At 46.2% G+C, this 22,099-nt stretch overlaps 1 protein-coding gene across 2 annotated transcripts in view; it reads left to right on the top strand.

The window, feature by feature from the left end:
- C2 (complement C2) overlaps window positions 1-22,099 on the top strand; it is a 41,395-nt gene that overhangs the window by 9,338 nt on the left and 9,958 nt on the right. The window contains exons 6-14 of one of the 2 annotated variants that reach the window (XM_083491714.1): window positions 3,129-3,265; window positions 6,757-6,898; window positions 8,676-8,807; window positions 9,500-9,589; window positions 15,560-15,700; window positions 17,065-17,162; window positions 17,276-17,393; window positions 20,016-20,169; window positions 21,118-21,194. In XM_083491714.1, the coding sequence (XP_083347840.1) occupies window positions 3,129-3,265; window positions 6,757-6,898; window positions 8,676-8,807; window positions 9,500-9,589; window positions 15,560-15,700; window positions 17,065-17,162; window positions 17,276-17,393; window positions 20,016-20,169; window positions 21,118-21,194 (1,089 nt within the window). Of the gene's footprint in view, window positions 1-3,128; window positions 3,266-6,756; window positions 6,899-8,675; window positions 8,808-9,499; window positions 9,590-15,559; window positions 15,701-17,064; window positions 17,163-17,275; window positions 17,394-20,015; window positions 20,170-21,117; window positions 21,314-22,099 lie in introns of both variants that reach the window. The other variant, XM_083491715.1, reaches the window with a different exon arrangement.

Raw genomic sequence — 22,099 nt, forward strand, 5'->3', positions numbered from 1 at the left:
GTTTTTTTGTCCTGTGAAGGAAGCCCATTGACGGATTAGAGGATTAGCGCTATTAGCGCTATTAGCGGCTTTTAGCGGCTTATCAGCTTATCGGATCAGCTGATAAGTGGCTTAGCGGCTTAGAAAAAGGGGGGGAAGGGGAAAAAAGCCGCAGGAACTCGCAAGACATTTTCGTCTTGCAAAGCAAGCCCCTAGGAGATTCGTTTTGCGAAGCACCTCCAAAACGGAAAACTCTTTTGTCTAGCGAGTTTTCCGTCTTGCGAGGCATTCGTCTTGCGGGGCACCACTGTACAAGCTTGGTGGATTAGGCCCCTGTGGACATAGTGTATCTTGATTTCAGTATGGCTTTTGACAAAGTTCTGCGTGATATTCTCCCCATTATATACTTTGGTGTGAAACAGGTAGGTAGCCGTGTTGGTCTGACGCAGTAGAAATATATAAAATTAAAATTAAAAAATTGTCCAGTAGCACCTTAGAGACCAACTAAGTTTGTTCTTGGTATTAGCTTTCATGTGCATGCTACTGGACATTTTTTAAAAATACAGGTGAAACTCGGAAAATTAGAGTATCGTGGAGTTAATGAAGCACAGTGGACCAACACCCGCTGATGACATGGCTCCCCAAATCTCTTTTCTGATGAGAGCAGCTTTTGAATCTCATTTGGAAACCAAGGACCCAGAGTTTGGAGGAAGAATGGGGAGGCACACGGTGCCAAATGGTTGAAGTCCAGTGTGAAGTTTCCACAGTCTGTGTTGATTTGGGGAGCCATGTCATCAGCTGGTGTTGGTCCACTGTGCTTCATTAAGTCCAGGGTCAACACAGCCGTCTACCAGGAGATTTTGGAGTACTTCATGCTTCCTTCCGCAGACGAGCTTTATGGGGATGCTGACATCATTTTCCAGCAGAACTTTGGCACCTGCCCACACTGCCAAAAATAGCAAAACCTGGTTCAATGCCCATGGGATTACTATGCTTGATTGGTCAGCAAACTCACCTGACCTGAACCCCATAGAGAATCTATGGGGCATTGCCAAGAGAAAGATGAGACATGAGACCGAGCAATGCAGAAGAGCTGAAGGCTGCTATTGAAGCATCCTGGTCTTCCATAAAACCTCAGCAGTGCCACAGGCTGATAGCATCTATGCCGCGCCGCATTGAGGCAGTAATTGATGCAAAAGGGGCCCAAACCAAGTATTGAGTACATAATGCATGCTTCTGCTTCTCAGAGGTCCAATATTGGTCTATTTGCAGTCCTTGTTTTGCTATTTCATTTAATATTCTAATTTTCTGAGATTGTTAATTTGGGGTTTTCATCAGCTGTACATCACAATTATAACAATTAAAGGCTTGACATATCTCGCTTTGCATGTCATGAGTCTAGCTCATATATTAGTTTCACCTTTTAAGTTGAATTACTGAAATAAATGAACTTTTCCACGATATTCTAATTTTCCGAGTTTCACCTGTATATTTTTGGTGTGAAATGTCACCACTATGCTGGTGACACGCAGCAGCATTCCTCCATTTCATCCAAGTCAGGAGAAGTTGTTAAGGTCTGATTTGTGCAATTGTATTCCAGCTGGCTTTATTTTTAGCAGAAAGCAAGCTAGAAACCTTCCGAATAAAAGAAACGTAGCATCATTTTATGGCGAGCCTCTGCTTGCGTCTGTGGTTCATTTTTGCCAGGAGAGGCATCTTCAGGGCTTCATTTGAATTTACGCCAGGCGCATTAACCCCAAACTTGCTTTCAGGGCCAAACTGCACATCCTATTACATGCATCTTTGCATTCTTACAGCTGTGTGTGTTTTAAAATACAGTGGTGCCCCGCAAGACGAACGCCTCGCGAGACGAAAAACTCGCAAGACGAAAGGTTTTTCCGTTTTCGAGTTGCTTCGCAAGACGAATTTCCCTATGGGCTTGCTTCGCAAAATGAAGCTTGCCCCCGCACCCCGGACCTCTTTTGAAGCAAGGGGTGGCTGGGAGAAGATCGCTCCTCCCCGTTGCCAGCCCCACAATCTCCGCACGTGCCTTCCCCTCTGTCCCAGGACCTCTTTTGAACCAAGGGGCGGCAACAGAGAGAAGCGATCTTCTCCCCTCCGCCCCTTGCTTCAAAAGAGGGGACAGAGGGGAAGGCGCGCGGCGCTTCCTCTCTGTCCCCGGACGGTCTCCATAGGAACGCATTGATTGATTTTCAATGCATTCCTATGGGATACCGTGCTTCGCAAGACGAAAAACTCGCAAGAAGAAAAAACTTGCGGAACGAATTAATTTTGTCTTGCGAGGCACCACTGTATCAGCCATGGGAGCCCCAGATTCGGATCGAAACTACAGCTTGGAAAGAAGAGTAAACTCCCCTCTGCCAGGGCCATGGACCCCGTCTGGATAAGCGGGTCATAGCTGTCAACCGTCCCTTATTTGGCGGGAAAGTCCCTTATCACAGCGCTGTGTCCCGCTGCTGTCCCTTATTTCCCAGGTTTCAAAGGAAGCAGCTCCTCTCCCTCCCTCCCTGCTGGCCAGGGAGGCTCCAACTGTGTTGCTTGGCTGCATTGCGCACCCAATAAGGAGTCTAAGAACGACTGGGGGGTGGAGCTTGCATGCCTTGTGCCGATCAAGTCGGCCGTGTTGCCTGGGGACTCGCCTTTGCTTAGCGCTTCCCAGCAGAGAGGTGATGGTGGTTTTCCTTGCTGCATCCCCTTTGCTGGGTTGCTGCGCTGTGGGAACCACCGCTTGAGGCTTCGTTTGGCTGCTGGCTGGGCTTTCTGCCTTTGGCTTGGAGGGGCTCAGAAGTTGAACATACCTGTGCTTCGAAAATCCCTTATTTTGGCTGCTGGTCCCTTATTTTTGAGGCTGCAGGTCCCTTATTTTCAAATCTGTAAGTTGACAGCTATGAAGCGGGTTCTCGCAGCTGCTATTAAACAAAAACGAAAACCCACCAATGTGACAATGCATTTAAAGCAATGTGTAGTTTGTCTCTCAGCTCTGGAATGTGAAATAATGTTGGCAGAGGGGGTGTTGTGTTTCTCATGTGAGAAGCTGCTTACAAACTGAATAAGCATAACCAACTGATCTGTGGTGAGGGGTTCCAAAATTTTTGATGGTTTTGATAGTTTCTCTTTCCCCATACTAGCTCCTTCTTTAGGACGACGGCTTATACTCTCCAAAGACAGCTTCCTATATGTCTATTTCCTTGTGGATGCATCTCACAGCGTAACTGAACCCAACTTCAACATCTCTAAGCAGTGTCTGGAGGTCATAATCACCAGGGTAGGTTTGTATGAATGCGACTTTGTACTTTTTTAAAAAAATCAGTTTTCAATTACAGTAATCCAATAATAGCCTCATTATATCAATGCCAAATTAAAATTCCCAATATCAATCATTCAAATACCAAATTACCTAATTTAGGTGGGCCCCCGCATGCTAGAATTGATGGTTTGATGATTTACTTTATTTCTGCATTCCAAAATCTTACTAATTTCAGTTACATTCCAGTCATAATAGTGATCCCTTATACAACAGCTGCAATATTTATAACTTTTATTCGTACTGACTCATTTAATGATTTGTTTGTCTGCAAGTGAAGATCTCGTACATCCTTGTTCCTCCTGTGTGTGACATTTATTCTGTCCATGTTGTTTCTTCCTGTCCTTGAAAAATATTATGTCTATATTTACCAGTTGTTGCTGCTATCTGTCATGCCTTGCGCAGAGCTGATATCCTGATGTTATTCCAAAGGTTACTCCCTCAGTCCCGTGCTTCTTTGCTTTTGCAACTTTTTTTTAAAAAGATATTTATTGAAAAAAGAATTTTTTAAAATTACAAAGAAGAAAAAAGACAAAGTTGCAAAAAAGACAAAAACAGAAAAATAAAAATAAAAAATAAAACCATCATTTTCAAATTCTCCACTTTCATTACCTTCTTTCCATGACCTCCTCCTCCTCCCATCTCTTGTATCTTGATTAATAATTGTCACAGCAAATCCTTGCTTTTGCAACTTTTAATGATAGCTGCAAAAGTTTCGACTTTGTACTTTTAGGTCCGTTTGTTAGTACAATGTTGATTTCTAGTTCCCCTCAAGCCCATTTACGCAGGGTGCCCATGCAAAGTATAATAATAATAATAATAATAATAATAATAATAATAATAATAATAGATGGTATTATCCTGTCAGAGCCTGTCTACTTCTTAATCTAATCTTCAGAGGCCTTGTAGGCCAAGCCCACGCGGGATTTGGGCAAATCTGTCCATTTCCATTTCTCTCGGCTTCCCCTCCACCCTGGTTTTAATTTCAGTTTTCCATATCAGTTTGTGGCAAGTTAGTCGTCATGAAAAAGTTGCCAGCGTTTTAGTGCCATTTCCTCCTAAACTTCACCTTTTTGCAACACAGTTTCCCCCCTGATGTCATTTTCACCGACAACACACATTTTCCTCCACACGTACATACCTCGGGTTAAGAACTTAATTCATTCCGGAGGTCTGTTCTTAACCTGAAACTGTTCTTAACCTGAAGCACCACTTTAGCTAATGGGGCTTCCCGCTGCCGCCCTGCAATTTCTGTTCTCATCCTGCAGCAAAGTTTTTAACCTGAAGCAATATTTCTGGTTTAGCGGAGTCTGTAACCTGAAGCGTATGTAACCTAAAGCGTATGTAACCCAAGGTACCACTGTACTTGTCATTTAGCTGAAGAAGCACATTGCAAAAAAAATGGAAAAAGTGTGGATTTGGGAAGAAGGCGGTGTTTCGGAAAGAGGGGAATGAGACAGAGTCACCTTTAAATGTCGATGGAATAAAATTTATCCCATACCCATAAGCCCACATTTGGTTGGGGCAAAGGTGTTGCCAGAAAATGGGGGGCTCGCTTAGGGCCGGACCCCCTTTATCTGAGTCACTGTTGCTGAAGACTAGGTTCTTCGGTCAGAGCAGGAAGGAAAGAGAAGGCAACTAGGCAAAAATACAAACTAGGCTGTTAAGCCTTTGGTTGTTTTATTTGTTGTGGCAAAGTTTCAGCCTCTCTAAAAGCAAAGAAAGGGCCTTCTCTGTTGCCACATCCAGACTTTGGATCTCATATACCTGGGAAGGTTGTTCCTTGCCCTGTTTTGCTGACATTTTTCTGCAGCGTTAAGACCTTCCTACTTAAAATGCCCCTTTGGCATTTAGCAACTCTACCTGCCCCTTTGTTACCACCATTTACTACCCTTAAGAGCAATCCTATTTTCCCTTCTATCTAGCTTTTATTACTATTGTGTGTGTGTGGGTTTTTGTTTTGTTTTTTTACTGCTGTTTGTTTTTACTCTGGTGTCTCTTATCTCGGGTTGTTTTTGTTTGTTTTTTAAACTGCTGTTTGCTTTTAAACTGCTTTCGATTCTGGTCCTCCTTTTATATATAGTTCCGTTTACACTGCGTTGTGTTTTACTGTTTTTTTTGTAAGCTGCCTTGAACTATGAGGGCAAGGCAGGGGTATATAATTTAAAAATAAAATAAAAATCCAGTTCATTAAGAGTCTTCTTTCAAGGCACTCTGGGTAACTAAGCAATGGATGGAGTTGGGAAATGATAATCCTGTCATAACTACAATTCGTAAGAGTTCTGTTATGTACTGAGTTGAATAGGATCCAAAAGGCAGCAGTCTGATTGGTCCTAGAACAATAGGATTCAGAATGCAGCAGTCTGATTGGTCCTAGAACAATAGGGTCCAGAATGCAGCAATCTGATTGGTCCTAGAACAATAGGGTCCAGAATGCAGCAGTCTGATTGGTCCTAGAACAATAGGGTCCAGAATGCAGTGGTCTGATTGGTCCACAGGAGCCACCCAATCCAGCTCCAGGTGGAAGTGAATCTGCAACCTGATTGGCCTACAGGTGAATCCCGGAATTAGTCAATCACGTGGGGCCCATTGTGTAAATAATGTATATAAAGCAGACGTTCTGGGGGAACGTCCATTCCTCCTCACCACTATGAGCTGAATAAAGAGCATGAAATCCACTCTTGACTCCGAGTATATTTCAAGTTCCTTGAGAGGAAACTACAGCAGTCATGTAAACGTGCCTTTATTTATATATTTACAAATATATAAATGTACACTGAGGTCCTCCGCCAAGGGTCTTCTGCTGGCTCCCTCATTGCGAGAAGCAAAGTTACAGGGAACCAGGCAGAAGGCCTTCCCAGTGGTGGCGCCCGCCCTGTGGAACGCCCTTCCAGCAGATGTCAAGGAGATAAAGAACTACATAACTTTGAAGACATCTGCAGGCAGCCCTGTATTGGGAAGTTTTTAATGTTTGATGTTTTACTAAGTTTTATATATGCTGCAAGCCAGCCAGATGGGCGGAGTATAATTAATAAAATTATCATTATTATTATTATTATCATCATCATCATCATCGTTACATTTATATGCCATGTTTTCCTCTAAGGAGCTCAAGGCCTCAACCCCATTCTAGTTCGACACGCTAACCGCTACACCAGACCAGAAATGGTGGATTTTTCTCCAGAAGACAAATAAAAAGATTCTCCCTGAAAGGAAATGAATATATATTATCAGTCACTGAAATACACTTTTGGTGGTAAATTAAGTTGTTTCAAGCTGTTTTTAATATTGGGTTTTCATTATTGTAACTCACCTCGGACCTTGGGCCGAAGGCCATGATAAAAATAATAATAAAATCTTTCATCACATGAACCACATTTTTACCTCCTCTGCCCCTCTTTCTCCTTCTTCCTCTGTTTTCCTGTTTCTTCTTTCTTTCCTCCCCTTCCCAGATTGCCAGCTTTGATGTTCCCATCAGGTTCTCTGTAATCTCTTACGCCAGCCGGCCCAAGACCATCGTCGACATCCAGGACGATATAGCTGAAGATACAGAAATCGTTATTGAGAAGATTCAAAATGAGATGAACTACAAAGGTGCCGAGAGGGAGTCCCCCCCCCCCCCGTTTTTGAGCAGCTGCGCATTCAAAACGTGTTTTCTGAAACTCAGGGCCTAGCGAATGTGTCAGGTCTTTCTCACGGGGGTGGAAATGTGTCTTCAAGGCACATGTGACTCAGGGCCGTCTTTAGTGTATGAGGCGCCGGGCTGCAAAGATCCGTCCAGTGCCCTCAAATGTTTATCTTGCCGCTGCCTCCTCCCAAGTAGAATCATAGAATCATAGAATCATAGAGTTGGAAGAGACCTCAATGGCCATCGAGTCCAACCCCCTGCCAAGCAGGAAACACCATCAGAGCACTCCTGACATATGGTTGTCAAGCCTCTGCTTAAAGACCTCCAAAGGAGGAGACTCCACCACACTCCTTGGCAGCAAATTCCACTGTCAAACAGCTCTTACTGTCAGGAAGTTCTTCCTAATGTTTAGGTGGAATCTTCTTTCTTGTAGTTTGGATCCATTGCTCCATGTCCGCTTCTCTGGAGCAGCAGAAAACAACCTTTCTCCCTCCTCCATGTGACAGCCTTTTATATATTTGAACATGGCAATCATATCACCCCTTAACCTCCTCTTCTCCAGGCTAAACATGCCCAGCTCCCTTAGCCGTTCCTCATAAGGCATCATTTCCAGGCCTTTGACCATTTTGGTTGTAAGTAGTAATAAATGCTACTTCCACGGAGGGAAGCCAGGGGGTGTGGGGTGAGGGAGGCTTGGGAAGGAAGCTGCACACCAGCCAGCCATATACAGTGGTACCTCGGGTTACAGACGCTTCAGGGTACAGACTCTGCTAACCCATAAATAGTACCTCAGGTTAAGAACTTTGCTTCAGGATGAGAACAGAAATCGCGCGGCAGTGGTGGGAGGCCTCATTAGCTAAAGTGGTACTTAAGGTTAAGAACCGTTTCAGGTTAAGAACGGACCTCCAGAACGAATTAAGTTCTTAACCCGAGGTACCACTGGTGGCGCTTTGGGTTAAACCACAGAGCCTAGGACTTGCCGATCAGAAGGATGGCGGTTCGAATCCCCACGACGGGGTGAGCTCCCGTTGCTCGGTCCCTGCTCCTGCCCACTAGCAGTTCGAAAGCACGTCAAAAGTGCAAGTAGATAAATAGGTACCGCTCCGGCGGGAAGGTAAACGGCGTTTCTGTGTGCTGCTCTGGTTCGCCAGAAGCGGCTTAGTCATGCTGGCCACATGACCCAGAAGCTGTACGCCGGCTCCCTCGGCCAATAAAGTGAGATGAGCGCTGCAACCCCAGAGTCGGTCACAACTGGACCAAATGGTCAGGGGTCCCTTTACCTTTACCTTACCACTATAGTTGGCGGGCCGCAGGTTCCATCCTAAGCCTCTGCAGGGATCACTCTTCTCCCGCGGAAGCTTGGGAGGCAAGCTTCGCACCCGCCAGCCATATGGTTGGCGAGGCGCAGCTGGCAGGCATGCAGGGAAAGGGGAGGTCACCAGCAAAGCCGCGCAGCTCCCCCACTCGCTGGGGCGCCCCTGAGAAGCCAGCGCCCTGGCACAGCGCACCACTAAGCCCTATGGGAAAGACGGCTCTGATGTGACTAGTGCCTAAATTTCAGGATTTCCCCCCCTCTCACCTTGCTGTTGTTTCAGCTCCTTTGATTTGCTCTTGCTGTTTCAACATCTTACATTTATTTTACGTTTCAATGCGCTGCCCACCCTTTCAGCTTTACAAGCATCCCGAGCTTTGAAAGAGATGTAGAACAAATAAAAAACCAATGTCAATGCCATCCTCTTGCAGACCACGGCAACGCAACAGGAACCAACATTCAAGATGCTCTCGACTCCGTGTACCAGATGATGATTAATGAGAAGTTGTTTACCAAAGTGCCGTGGGACAAAATCCGTCACGCCATCATCCTGTTCACAGACGGTGAGGCGAAATGGGGAGACTCCCCCTCCCTCCCTCTCTCCCCATAATAGGAGGAAGGTTGCACAGAAGCTGGACTACAACTCCCATCATCCCTAGCTAGCAAGGCCAGAGCTCAGGGATGATGGGAGTTGTAGTCCAACAACATCTGGGGACCCACAGGTTAAGAACCACTGCATCTAACCCCTACACCAGGGGTCTGCAACCTTTAAGACAAAAAGAGCCACTTGGACCCGTTTCCAAAGAAAAAACAACAACTGGGAGCTGCAAAACCATTGTGACATTTAAAACAAATATATCGCTGGAGCCACGATCCCACAGCGGGCGGGAAGGTGACGTCGGGACGGTGCGTGACTAACGCACGTACTGCCCCCATGCGACGTCACAGCCAGTACAGCGCCCGCCACAGTGAGGAGTGTCGGGGCGCACAATGCGCCTCCTCCCCTCGCTAGTATCCGCCCCGGAGCCGCAGCAAAGATGTAAAAGAGCCACATGCGGCTCCGGAGCCGTGGGTTGCAGACCCCTGCCCTACACCCTGCTGGCTTTCTTTCTGCATTTATTTAGAATGTACAGCTTCAGCCAGTGCATACTGGAGCCTTTTAATGATTTCTCATTGCGACACCCCAGTGTGCTCCAGCATGTAATGTGGGAATCGCTGCCTGATTTTGTTTGTATGGTTTTGTTTGTCCTCTTAGGGAAGTCCAATATGGGAGGTTCCCCCACAAAGGCCGTGCGCAGCATAGAAGACTTTTTGAACGTGAGAGCAAACAGGAAAGACTACCTGGGTAAGTCACATAAACCTACTTCACTTGAGTGATGGTTAAAAGGAGGGTGCTGCGAAAGGCTGGGCTGGATGAATCCCAAGGTGGAATTAAGATCGCCGTAAGAAATATCAACAACCTCCGATATGCAGATGACACAACCTTGATGGCAGAAAGTGAGGAGGAATTAAAGAACCTTTTAATGAGGGTGAAAGAGGAGAGCACAAAATATGGTCTGAAGCTCAACATCAAAAAAACGAAGATCATGGCCACTGGTCCCATCACCTCCTGGCAAATAGAAGGGGAAGAAATGGAGGCAGTGAGAGATTTTACTTTCTTGGGCTCCATGATCACTGCAGATGGTGACAGCAGCCACGAAATTAAAAGACGCCTGCTTCTTGGGAGAAAAGCAATGACAAACGTAGACAACATCTTAAAAAGCAGAGACATCACCTTGCCGACAAAGGTCCATAAAGTTAAAGCTATGGTTTTCCCAGTAGTGATGTATGGAAGTGAGAGCTGGACCATAAAGAAGGCTGATCGCCGAAGAATGGATGCTTTTGAATTCTGGTGCTGGAGGAGACTCTTGAGAGTCCCATGGACTGCAAGAAGATCAAACCTCTCCATTCTGAAGGAAATCAGCCCTGAGTGCTCACTGGAAGGACAGCTCCTGAAGCTGAGGCTCTAATACTTTGGCCACCTCATGAGAAGAGAAGACTCCCTGGAAAAGACCCTGATGCTGGGAAAGATGGAGGGCACAAGGAGAAGGGGACAACAGAGGACGAGATGGTTGGACAGTGTTCTTGAAGCTACCAGCATGAGTTTTATTAAACTGCGGGAGGCAGTGGAAGACAGGAGTGCCTGGCATGCTCAGGTCCATGGGGTCACGAAGAGTCGGACATGACTAAACAACTAAACAACAACAACTAAAAGGAGGGTACCCGGTCCACCTGAGGAGATATGACCTCGGCAGGCTGAAGTTCTTTTCCAGATCCCAAATGTCATGATGACAACCATGCTCCCTTTCCAATCAGTGCCTATCCTGTAACTGCCTGTGCAAATTCCAAAACCTTTTATCCCACAAGCATTCTGGTTTAAGTTGCCTGCACACCATCCATTTAAAGCACGTTTCACCCCACACTAGAACACTGGAAACTTAATTTACTCCACACAAATGCTTTCTGACAGTTAGAGCTTTTCGGCAGTGGAACAGTGAGAGGTTGTGGACTCTCCTTCCTTGGAGGTTTCTAAGCAGAGGTTGGAGGCCCATCTGTCATGGATGTTTTAGCTGAGATTCCGGCATTGCGGGGGTTGGACTAGATGGCCCTTGGGGTCCCTTCCAGCACTATGATTCTATTATTCCACTGCAGAGCTATAGTTTCCAGAACCCGTAACAAACTGCAGTTCCCAGCCTTTGTGTAGAAATGTGCTTTAAATGTATGCTGTGTATGCAACCTCATTTTTGTCCTGATTTTATTGCGCTCTAGCCCCTGCAGATATGCACTGGAGAAGCAACACAGAACTAATCATAAAGCAGAATAAATTCGCCACCAATACACTATTAATAATAATAATAATAATAAATTCTATTTATACCCCACCCTCCCCAGCCAGAGCCGGGCTCAGGGCAGCTAACACCAGTAAAATTACAGTAAAAACATAATAGGGGGAAAAACCCCAATTTAAAATACAGGTTAAAATGCAATTTAAAATGCAGCCTCATTTTAAAGTAGCCCATAGATCAAAACCATAAGGGGAGGGAAACATAAGGGTCAGACTAAGTCCAAACCGAAGGCCAGGCGGAATAGCTCTGTCTTGCAGGCCCTGTGGAAAGATGTCAAGTCCCGCAGGGCCCTGGTCTCTTGTGACAGAGTGTTCCACCAAGTCGGGGCCAGTACTGAAAAGGCCCTGGCCCTAGTTGAGACCAATCTAACCACCTTGCGACTTGGGACCTCCAAAGTGTTGTTCTTTGTGGACCTTAAGGTCCTCTGTGGGACATACCAGGAGAGGCGGTCCCGTAGGTACGAGGGTCCTAGGCCGCATAGGGCTTTAAAGGTCAAAACCAGCCCCTTAAACCTGACCCTGTACTCCACTGGGAGCCAGTGCAGGATATTGTGTCAAGATACACCCACAGGAAAACACCCATCGTGCTATGCAGTGGTTGACAAACTTTCTACAGGCAACTCCCTGTTTGCACGGGACTTGTGTTCGGGTCATTGCATGAGTCATTCCGCAATATGGTTTCCTAATACTTATGATGTCCAAGCTGTGAACCTTGGTGCTTATGCAGCTAAAAAGAAGAAGAAGAAGTCACTATGACGACTCTCATTTTAAATACAGTGGTACCTCAGGTTACATGCGCTTCAGGTTATAGACTCCGCTAACCCAGAAAAAGTGCTTCAGGTTAAGAACTTTGCTTCAGGATGAGAACAGAAATCATGCTCCATCGGCACAGCGGCAGCAGGAGGCCCCATTAGCTAAAGTGGTGCTTCAGGTTAAGAACAGTTTCAGGTTAAGAACGGACCTCTGGAACGAATTAAGTACTTAACCTGAGGTACCACTGTACCCCTCCTATATGTAGGCTATAGAAGCTGTGATATATTGCTGAGGCGGGCAGGAGAAAAGAGGAAAGCAAGTCTTCAACCACCTTTCTGGAGGAGTCTATGTCTCCTCCAGAAAGTATAGTCAGAAACATTTAAAAAATCTACCCGGGCAGAAATTCTAACCTCTCAAAAAGAGGACATGTCCCAGGAAAAAAAGAGGACACATGGCCACCCTAGTAACAGGGGTCATGGGGAGGGAGTCCCGGCCTAGAACGTGCTCAGTGGCCCCAGAATGCTGACTTGCTGGGGGTTGGGGTTGGGCGTATGTGGAAGTGGCTTGTATCCTGCACTGCAGTACTTCACACTTGCACCATTTTGTAATAAGTCCGGCTTGTAAATGCTAATGTCAGAAGCGATGAATGAACCTGAAATAAAAAAAATTAAGGTCTTATATATATAGTGGTACCTCGAGTTACACACGCTTCAGGTTACATACGCTTCAGGTTACAGACTCTGCTAACCCAGAAATAGTGCTTCAGGTTAAGAACTTTGCTTCAGGATAAGAACAGAAATCGTGTTCCGGCACGTCAGCAGCGGGAGGCCCCATTAGCTTAAGTGGTGCTTCAGGTTAAGAACAGTTTCAGGTTAAGAACGGACCTCCGGAACGAATTAAGTACCTAACCCGAGGTACCACTGTATAATAAATGTTCATAAAATGTACCAACCAAGCACGCACATAGATATGTGGACCACGTTTCTGGAGCAGCACAGGAAGACCGCCCTGAAACCATTTTGACTCCCAGACTGACCAAATGTTTTCTCTACAAGGAGGGAGGGGGTGAGGGAACCTTCCCATTGTCTCAGGAATTGGGTAATCACCATCTCAAAGGAATGGGCAGACTACCAGGAAAGGCAATCGGATAAGGCATTATCAGATAACCTGGCAAACAGGAAAAACAACAACATTAAAATTTCTGTTGTAGACCACCTTTTCTGTGGTGTAAGTATGATGTTTGTGGGCGGTGGTCTTGGGCTACACCCCTTCTGTGATGTATGTATCATGTATGGAGGGGTGGTCTTGAGCTCCAGGGCAGGGAATTAAAAATGTCTATATAATGGCAGGCACACCTTTGTTCTGGGTTCCTCCTCTGTCCTCCTGCGTGTGAGGGGAGCACCCTGTTGCAACAGTTCAATAAAGATCAGGCTTACTAGCTGCTTTGCTTCTCAATATTCTCTGATTGGCCTCTGTTATTTTCTCCAACCGATGGAGAACCTACAAAGGACTCTATAAGGGCTCTTGTGTCCCCCATAAGGGAATAAGGGCAGATTTTTGTTTATTACAAACCAAAAACAATGGTGCCCCAATTCCTTACGAATACACATTCTCCTCGTATCGGAAAAGAATGTGCTTGGCTGGGGCAGCTTCCGGTGTACTCTGCATCTCCCATGGAATCCTTACATATTTTTGAGGAGAAGTCGGGGTGCCAACTTGTGAAGGCCAAGCCCTTTTGGGCCCCCCAATATTTTGGATAGAGGGCCGGGCCCCCATATTGTCCCAAAAAATCAGGGGGTGGAGGAGGCTGAGTGCAGAGACAAGCACAGTGTGGCTGCAGTGACCAGCTCCTTTTCTTCCTCCTGCCACTGAGGGGAAGGAAGGTCACAACCAGGGGTTGGCAAACTAAGGCCCGGGGGCCGGATCCGGCCCAATCGCCTTCTCAATCTGGCCCGCGGACAGTCCAGGAATCAGTGTGTTTTTACATGAGTAGAATGTGTCCTTTTACCGTGGTACCTCGGGTTAAGTACTTAATTTGTTCCAGAGGTCCGTTCTTAACCTGAAACCGTTCTTAACCTGAAGCACCACTTTAGCTAATGGGGCCTTCCGCTGCTGCTGCGCCACCACTGCATGTGGTGTTCTCATCCTGAAGCAAAGTTCTTAACCCAAGGTGCTATTTCTGGGTTAGCAGAGTCTGTAACCCGAAGTGTTTGCACTGTATTTAAAATGCATCTCTGTGTTATTTGTGGGGCCTGCCTGGTGTTTTTACATGAGTAGAATGTGTGCTTTTATTTAAAATGCATCTCTGGGTTATTTGTGGGGCATAGGAATTTGTTCATTTCCCCCAAACAAAAATTTAGTCCGGCCCACCACATGGTCTGAGGGAAGGTGGACTGGCCCACGGCTGAAAAAGGTTTCTGACCCCTGGTCAAAACAGCCCCCCACCAATGGTGGCAGCAGAAGGAGCCACTGGCCATTGAAAGAGCACTGCTGCTCCGTTTGGCTCCAGCCCAGCTCCTCCCGACATCACACAAGTGATGTCACATGCACTGCACCGCACGCAACATTGCCCCCCTTCCACAATCCCCCTCGCAAGCCGACACTCCTGGGATAAGTTGTTGAGCAGGGAGGAATGTGACATGCGGTTTGGTTGGCATGCTTTCAGGAAAGCTTATCTGCCTGAATCCTGATTAGATTCTGAGGAAACCCAGCTGTGTTTCCTGAGAACACACTTTAGAAAGAACCGCTAGAATGTTCCTGGTCCTCGGGAATTCCCCTCAACAAGGAAGTTTGAGGTGGCGCCGTGAGGGAAGGGAAATTAGGGCCGATGTCCAAGGGGCTTCACTCAGCAGAATGAGCTCCAGTATGTTGCACATGAAGCCTTAATGATACACATTATCATAAAGGCAGCAGAGAGCAGAAGACTGTTAAGTCCAGAGTCTAAAACGGCCTAACTGCACCGCAGCTTGATGCCCAGGTTTAACAATACTTGGAAGGCCAGTTGGCACATTATACGTAGTTACAATTAACTTACAAGGACAAGGATCTAGAGATCACGCAAAGGGTGGCCAAATTCTGTGCGACTACCATAAAACTTAGGGAACAAGCTGTACTACCAAAATGATTTAGGTTTTAAATGACAATTTTAGGTTATATTTCAGTGATCAAGATTTAGTATATATTTTTAATTGCTGCTATATCTGAATTGTCTCTGTTATACCCAATTGCAATTCAATGTATTCCTGTTGTGTTTTATGATTTTCCTGATATTGTAAGTGAGCCGGAACTGGTCTGTGACCGTAATAATAAAATTCAATTCGATACTTATGAATCGCCTTCTGAATCACCATCTCAAGGCGTATTACAAATAAAATCATAGAATCATAGATTTGTAGAGTTGGAAGGGACCCAGTGGATCATCAATTCCAACCCCCTACAAGGCAGGAATATGCAGCTGCCCCAGCTGGGGATCGAACCTGCAACCTTGGCATTATCAGCACCACGCACTAACCAACTGAGCCATCATCTGCGCTAATTAAAAACAGTTTAAAACACAAAAACAACTCGTGGCTGGTGGCATGAATTTTTGAGAGTTAAGCTCCACCGGTGATGGGATTTTGGACTTTGCTTCCGGGATGTTCAGCAATGCTTTCTGTCTCTTTTCCCTCTTTCGTTCAGATATCTATGCATTTGGAGTTGGAACGGTTGACGTAGATTGGAGCGCCATGAATGAGATAGCATCCAAAAAACCGGGCGAGAGGCACGCCTTCAAGTTGAATGACCTTAAGGAACTGAAGGCAGCCTTTGAAGATGTCCTGGGTGTGTATGTTCTCTGGCCCTCAACAAAGACGGGGTCAAACCTTGGAAGTGAAACAGGGTCAGGCCTGGTTAATACTTAGGTGGGAGACTGTCTGGGGATGCTGGGTCTGCAGGCTGTAAAGGTACGGTCAGCGCAAGAGGAAGGGCAGAGTGAGGAAGCATGCTGAGTTCGATGAGCATGCCCAATGGTCAAACTTGTTTCCAAAGGGAACTGCGGGTCCCCATCTAAAGAACCCGTTCTCCTCCTGGTATAAAACAATGGGACATCACCCATTGTAATCCAAAAGTGGCCAGCATCTGTATTCCTGGATTGCCACTTCCAGCCAGGCCCAGTGTCAGCATGTGACATCCTTGAGCAACCAATGAGCAGGGGTTAAATCCTGCTCAGTTTGGCTGGATTCCATTCACACCCTTTCCTGGTGGAAGGACTTTACCTGGAATTGCCTGCTAAAATGGAGGAGGTGGGGGGGGACCTTTGTTTTAGCAAAACCTTGCCAGGTGCTTTGAAGTCCCAACTTTGGGATTTCAAAGCTTCTTCACCTGACTGACATCAGATGACTGACAGTTGAGCTGCCCCATCCACCTCCCCAATTTAATCCAGAAAGGTTCAACAAACCCTGGTGTAGACATTACTGAACTAGATGGAACCCGGTGCTTTTACTTGGTTTAAGTAGTTTCTGTGGGAATGTTGTAGGTAGCAGGAGAGGATATATTGATTAAATATTATGTTTCCTAACTCACGTTAGTGAGTTTATTCATACAGTAGAGTACATTCCCCTCTTTGCACAGCAGGAAGCTAGTTGCAGATTCGTTAGAATCTCTTAAGTTCTATTATTCCTGGTAAGACCCTTTTGATTCCCTCCTAAAAGAATAAAGACACAACAGTCTTCTTTTAAAAGTAATAATAAGCTTACTCACATTCAGTTCACAGTTGGATCCCTGAAGGCAGACTTTAGCTTATAGTTACAGAGACAGTGTGGCTCACGTCCTCGTAAGGATGGGACCATGTGCTGCTGACCGAGAGGCAGCAGTGCAGTCCATGAGGAGAAAAGGCATCAAAAGAGGAAGGTGGCTGCATGACTGGAACTTTTGTGGGGTCTGGAAGGGCCACGCCCACCTACCTGGTCACACACAAAGGAAGGATGCTCCAGACCAGGTGTAACAGGAAGTTCAAGTGGCTGGACCAACATTCCCCTGCGTGTCCACTCTAGGCAAACAGGAAATGTTGTATTTGACTGCTAATGTTACACCCCACAGTTTCCTATGCTATTATGAGAAAGTCTGAAAAAGCAGAGTAAGAAAATGAGGTGAGCATGTTGAAAATGACTGGGTTTTCTTTCTCCTTCCCTTTCCAATGCTCTCAGATCCCAGAGATCTTCATGATATATGTGGCTTGGCGAACAACTCTGACAGCGCTAGCTGGGAGCAGAAGAACCCATGGCACGTGCTCCTCCAATACAACGTGAGTAGAGGCTGCTCTCTGTCCACACACCCACCCCTTTATGATATTGTTAATCCCTAACGCTGGGAGTGTCTGACCTGGATGAAACCAACCTTATCCACTCTTCATTGTAGACACTGACAGAACCTTCTTGTCGGGGCGCCCTGATTTCAAAGACATGGGTCTTAACGTCCGCTCACTGCTTCAGCAAATTCAACAACACAGCAGGATGGACCGTCATTCTGGAAAAAGGTGCAAAAGGAAAAGCAGAACGTGTTTTTAACTCTGCATTTCTGCTCTAGGGGAGCCATTGTGGTTTAGTGGTTAAGAGCGGTAGTCTCGTAATCTGGTGAACCGGGTTCGCTTCCCCGCTCCTCCACATGCAGCTGCTGGGTGACCTTGGGCCAGTCACACTTCTCTGAAGTCTCTCAGCCCCACTCACCTCACAGAGTGTTCGTTGTGGGGGAGGAAGGGAAAGGAGAATGTTAGCCGCTTTGAGACTCCTTCGGGTAGTGATAAAGCGGGATATCAAATCCAAACTCTTCTTCTTCTTCTCTGGAGACAGGGCCGGCCCTTCCATTAAAGGGCAGAGTGAGTGAGCCGTTTGGGGCAGCTGATTTGGGGTGGCGTCAAAGGGCAGCAGTTTGCTAGGTATTTAATTAATTATTGTCGTACTTTTGCTGCCAAGGAGGAGGAGAGGCACTCCTACCTGCCTCAGGTCTCAGTCTCAGGCAGCAAAAATGCAATTGGCTGGCTGTGTAAAGCAAGGAAGACCCCCTTGGCTTGTACAGAAGAAATCAAAACTCAGCCTATGAGAGTATGGGTGCTTTCGGCGTGTGAGGGTAGCAAGCAGGTGCGGCTGCCCCTAAGGTATATGTGTGTGTGTGTGTGTGTGTGTGTGTGTAGCTAGATATGTGGTAAGAATTCGATTATACTTTTATAATTAATTTTACAACATACAAAAATTCAAAAAACTTGAAAAGCGAACAGCTGATCATATATATCTTATTTCGACTCCCTTCCCCCTCTTTCTGCGGTTCCTTGTTCTCATAATATTTTACTGCATTTTCAAATTAAACCAATTTATTATTTATCCCCTATGTTCCATATAGATATTTTTTAACCACTGCATGTTTTTATATTAAGCCTGCTAATGTATTAATTTGTTTACAGTAATTTTGTACATACTCTATAAATGACTGGAAATATAAATGATTTCAAGAAATCATTTCTATAAATGATTTTAAGAAATCATTCTTTCTTAAAAACTCAATCACTTTGATTTCGTATTCTTCTGGTTAGTTTTGCCGGAATACCCCAAGAATTCAAATGAGACACCACCTTGCCTGTTACCTAGGCGAGAAACTACCTTTTAAATAATCCATGGAACCAAGGAACCTATTTTCAAGTCCAACATCCGTTTAGGACCCAATGTTTATTTCTATTGCAAGAAAATAAAGCTCAGCTCGTGTGCCAGTTAAGAAGAGCAAAAGCGTATACAGTGGTACTTCGGGTTACATACACTTCAGGTTACATACGCTTCAGGTTACAGACTCCGCTAACCCAGAAATAGTACCTCAAGTTAAGAACTTTGCTTCAGGATGAGAACAGAAATCATGCTCCGACGGCGCAGCGACAGCAGGAGGCCCCATTAGCTAAAGTGGTGCTTCAGGTTAAGAACAGTTTTAGGTTAAGAACGGACCTCCGGAACGAATTAAGTACTTAACCCGAGGTATCACTGTATAGCACACAAAGTTAGTCATGAAACATTCTTAAACATAAAGCACTCCCTTTTTGTCTGTCAAGAAAGGTCACAGGTCATTAGGTAGAAAACATGTATGGCATCTTCCTGCTGTCAACTCCCCCCCCCCCAATTACCTTGGGATTCCCGCAAGTGCCTAGGTCATTTTACCATCTTTGGTCATGGATGTGACATGTTGCTGTGGTAACCAAGCGTGTGATCAGACCTCGTTTCCATTCTCTCTCTCTCTCACTCCTTCACTTCTTCCATTTGTCCCTGAGCCTACAGGAAGTCTCAAAAAGAGATTGGGCTCACATTCCAATGTTAACGAAAACAAGCTTGGAAAAACATTAGCAACGGCTGTTTGTACCACTTTCAAGGTTAGATAGGATTTCTTGTTTATGGCCTAGAGAGCACAGCGGTTGTAAGGTATAGTCACAGAGGAACTAGACATAAAACTACTCAGTGAAGCGTTCTGTCGTTCTAACAGGTTAAATGCAATTCATATTTGAAACGTAATCAAATCAAAATCTACACCCTGGGTCTCTGATTCTTACATCAGATAGACGACTGTCCACATTCATGGTTCTTTAGGAATACAAGAGGATAGTACTCAGCGGACTTTGAATCTAAAACTCAACAGAAGCAAAGGGGAAATAGTAGAGGAGGTAAACGGGGAAAGAATATGTGGTTGTTTCTGTTATGCGTGCTACAGCTGTGATCCAGAAGAAAGTCCCATCGATTGCTCTGTTGGCAGCAAGGCGTGGTAACTAGAGGACAACTGATCTGGTCGAAACCTGAACCACTTCAGGAAGATTTGAGACAGATCCAGATTGGATCAAGAAAGCTCTGGATTCAGTTCACATCGGGTCAAGAGCGATCCGGGGCTCAAAGTGCTCCCTGAGAAAGACAGGCAGGCTTGTCTCCAGTGTGTTGCGATGATTTATTGCAACGCTCTATAAAGAAAACACGAGGGCAAAGAGAGAGGGTGGGGATGGGAAATGGAGTTCGCTCATATTCAAAATCAAGGCTACGGAATCTCACCCAATACTCTCCAGTCACGGTGTTGGGGAAGAGGGGGGTGCTTTGGGATGAAGATAGACACTGAAGACGTTTCACTCTTCTCTCCCTAGCTAGAGGAGGGACCAAATTGCGAATAAAGAGGCGGATCGACCACGAATTGTTCAACGTGAAAGCTAAGGTGGCTCAGGGGATCCAGGAATTCTACGACTATGATCTCTCCTTACTCGAACTGGAGAAACCCGTGCAGTTTGGCGGGAGGATCAGGTAATGTGCCGTATCAGGGCAGATCAGGCAGATGAAGGGCTCCGTTACTGATTGGAAACGAAGCAGTGTGACCACCCCAAAACCACTTCAGGCGCAAACAGTATTAAAAGCGGGAATCAGAGTTGTAGGGGACCCCCAAAGGCCATCTGGTCGTACCCTCTGCGGGATGATCAGTACTACAGCATTCCTGCTAGGCGGCCATCCAGCCTTTGCTTATGAATCTTCACCAAAGGAGGGAATATAGAAGGAAGAGATGCAGTTCTGTTGTCCTCTAAGATCACACCCACACCATAGATGTCAAGCGGTCTTTGTGCAGTTTTAACAGTCAAGGAGAGTTTTAACAGTCATTGTAGTTTGTGAAGGGCGCCGGGAATTGTAGCTCTCTGAGCTCGGCACCCTTAAGAAGGTACAGTTCCCAGGATAAAGCATAAGAGTGCTTTAAATGTATGCTGTGGATGTGACCTAAGCCATGCTTAGGCTCTCAATCTTGTGGGGATCACAATCTCCCTGAACCAGTATTGTAGCCTGCATTTAAAAAGTAAGAGTTTACACTGAGTGATCTCAGAACATAACCAGGATTACATTATTACAAGTTGATGCTCTCCTGGAAGATGATGATGATGATGATTTATTTATACCCCACCCATCTGGCTGGGTTTCCCCAGCCACTCAAGAACCCAAGTGTGTGGCCAATTCATGCTAAAGTCCAGTAAGGATCCCATCCTATAAAAAGTGCTGAGCAGTCTGCCAGAAATTGGCCCCTGGGTGCTATTTTTCCTATTTCTGCTTTGGCCAGTCATGGGGAAAGCAGACCAGGAGGACCATGCCATCTCCACCGTTTTGATGTTGTCCTTGCTGGGGGTCCTTCCAGTCCCTCTCTCCCCCTTCCGCATCTCTTTTGAGGGTTTAAGCTCCCAAGTCGGTGGCAAATATTTGTCTTCTCTGCAGGCCAATCTGTCTTCCTTGCACAGAAGGTGCCAACAGAGCCCTGAAGATGAAGCCAGGTGCCACATGCAAGGACCACGGTGAGTGCCTCCCCCAACGGCTGCCCATTTGGGGGAAGGGTCAAGGCTCAGAGGTAAGGCTTGCCACTGTGAGAACAGGATACTAGACTAGATGGGCCATTGGCCAGATCTAGCAAGCCGTCTTATCTCCTTACTAGTTGGTCCCTTACCTTTTCCACCCTGACCTGGCCATAGTGATCCATGCGACGGTCACCTCCAGGCTTGACTACTGTGCTGAGAAGGCCCTGGCTCTGGTTGAAGCTAATCTAACTTCCTTAGGGCCCGGGACCACTAGGGTGTTGCTATTTATGGACCTTAAGGTCCTCTGCAGGGCATACCAGAAGAGGCGGTCCCGTAGATACGAGGGCCCTAAGCCACAAAGGGCTTTGAAGGTCAAGACCAGCACCTTGAACCTGACCCTATACTCCCCCGGGAACCAGTGCAAGTGGTAAAGTACTGGATGAATATGCTCCCATGGCAGGGACCCCGTGAGGAGCCTCGCTGCAGCAATCTGCACCCGCTGGAGTTTGTGGGACAGTTTCAAGGGCAGCCCCGTGTAGAGCAAATTACAGTAGTCAAGCCTGGAGATGACTGTCGCATGGATCACTGTGGCCAGGTCAGGGCAGGAAAGGTAAGGGACCAACTGCTTAATGCGGCGAAGGTGGAAAAATGTCGCCTTGGCTGTTGCTGTAACCTGCGCCTCCATGGAAAAGGAGGCATTAACGGAACGTACTGGCACTAATTAGGCCCCCACAAGAGAAGGGAGTTGGTCCCTCATCCCCATGCCATCCCAACCCAGCCAGAGGACCTCTGTCTTTGAAGGATTTAGTTTCAATCGGCTCCCATGAAACCATTAAACAATGAACAACCACGCCCAATTTGCTAAAACAGAAATGAGGAAGAGGCTGTGATCTCCTCTGCTGGTA

The sequence above is a fragment of the Podarcis liolepis genome (assembly GCF_965112155.1).
Source record: "Podarcis liolepis genome assembly, chromosome: 2".
NCBI lineage: Eukaryota > Metazoa > Chordata > Lepidosauria > Squamata > Lacertidae > Podarcis > Podarcis liolepis.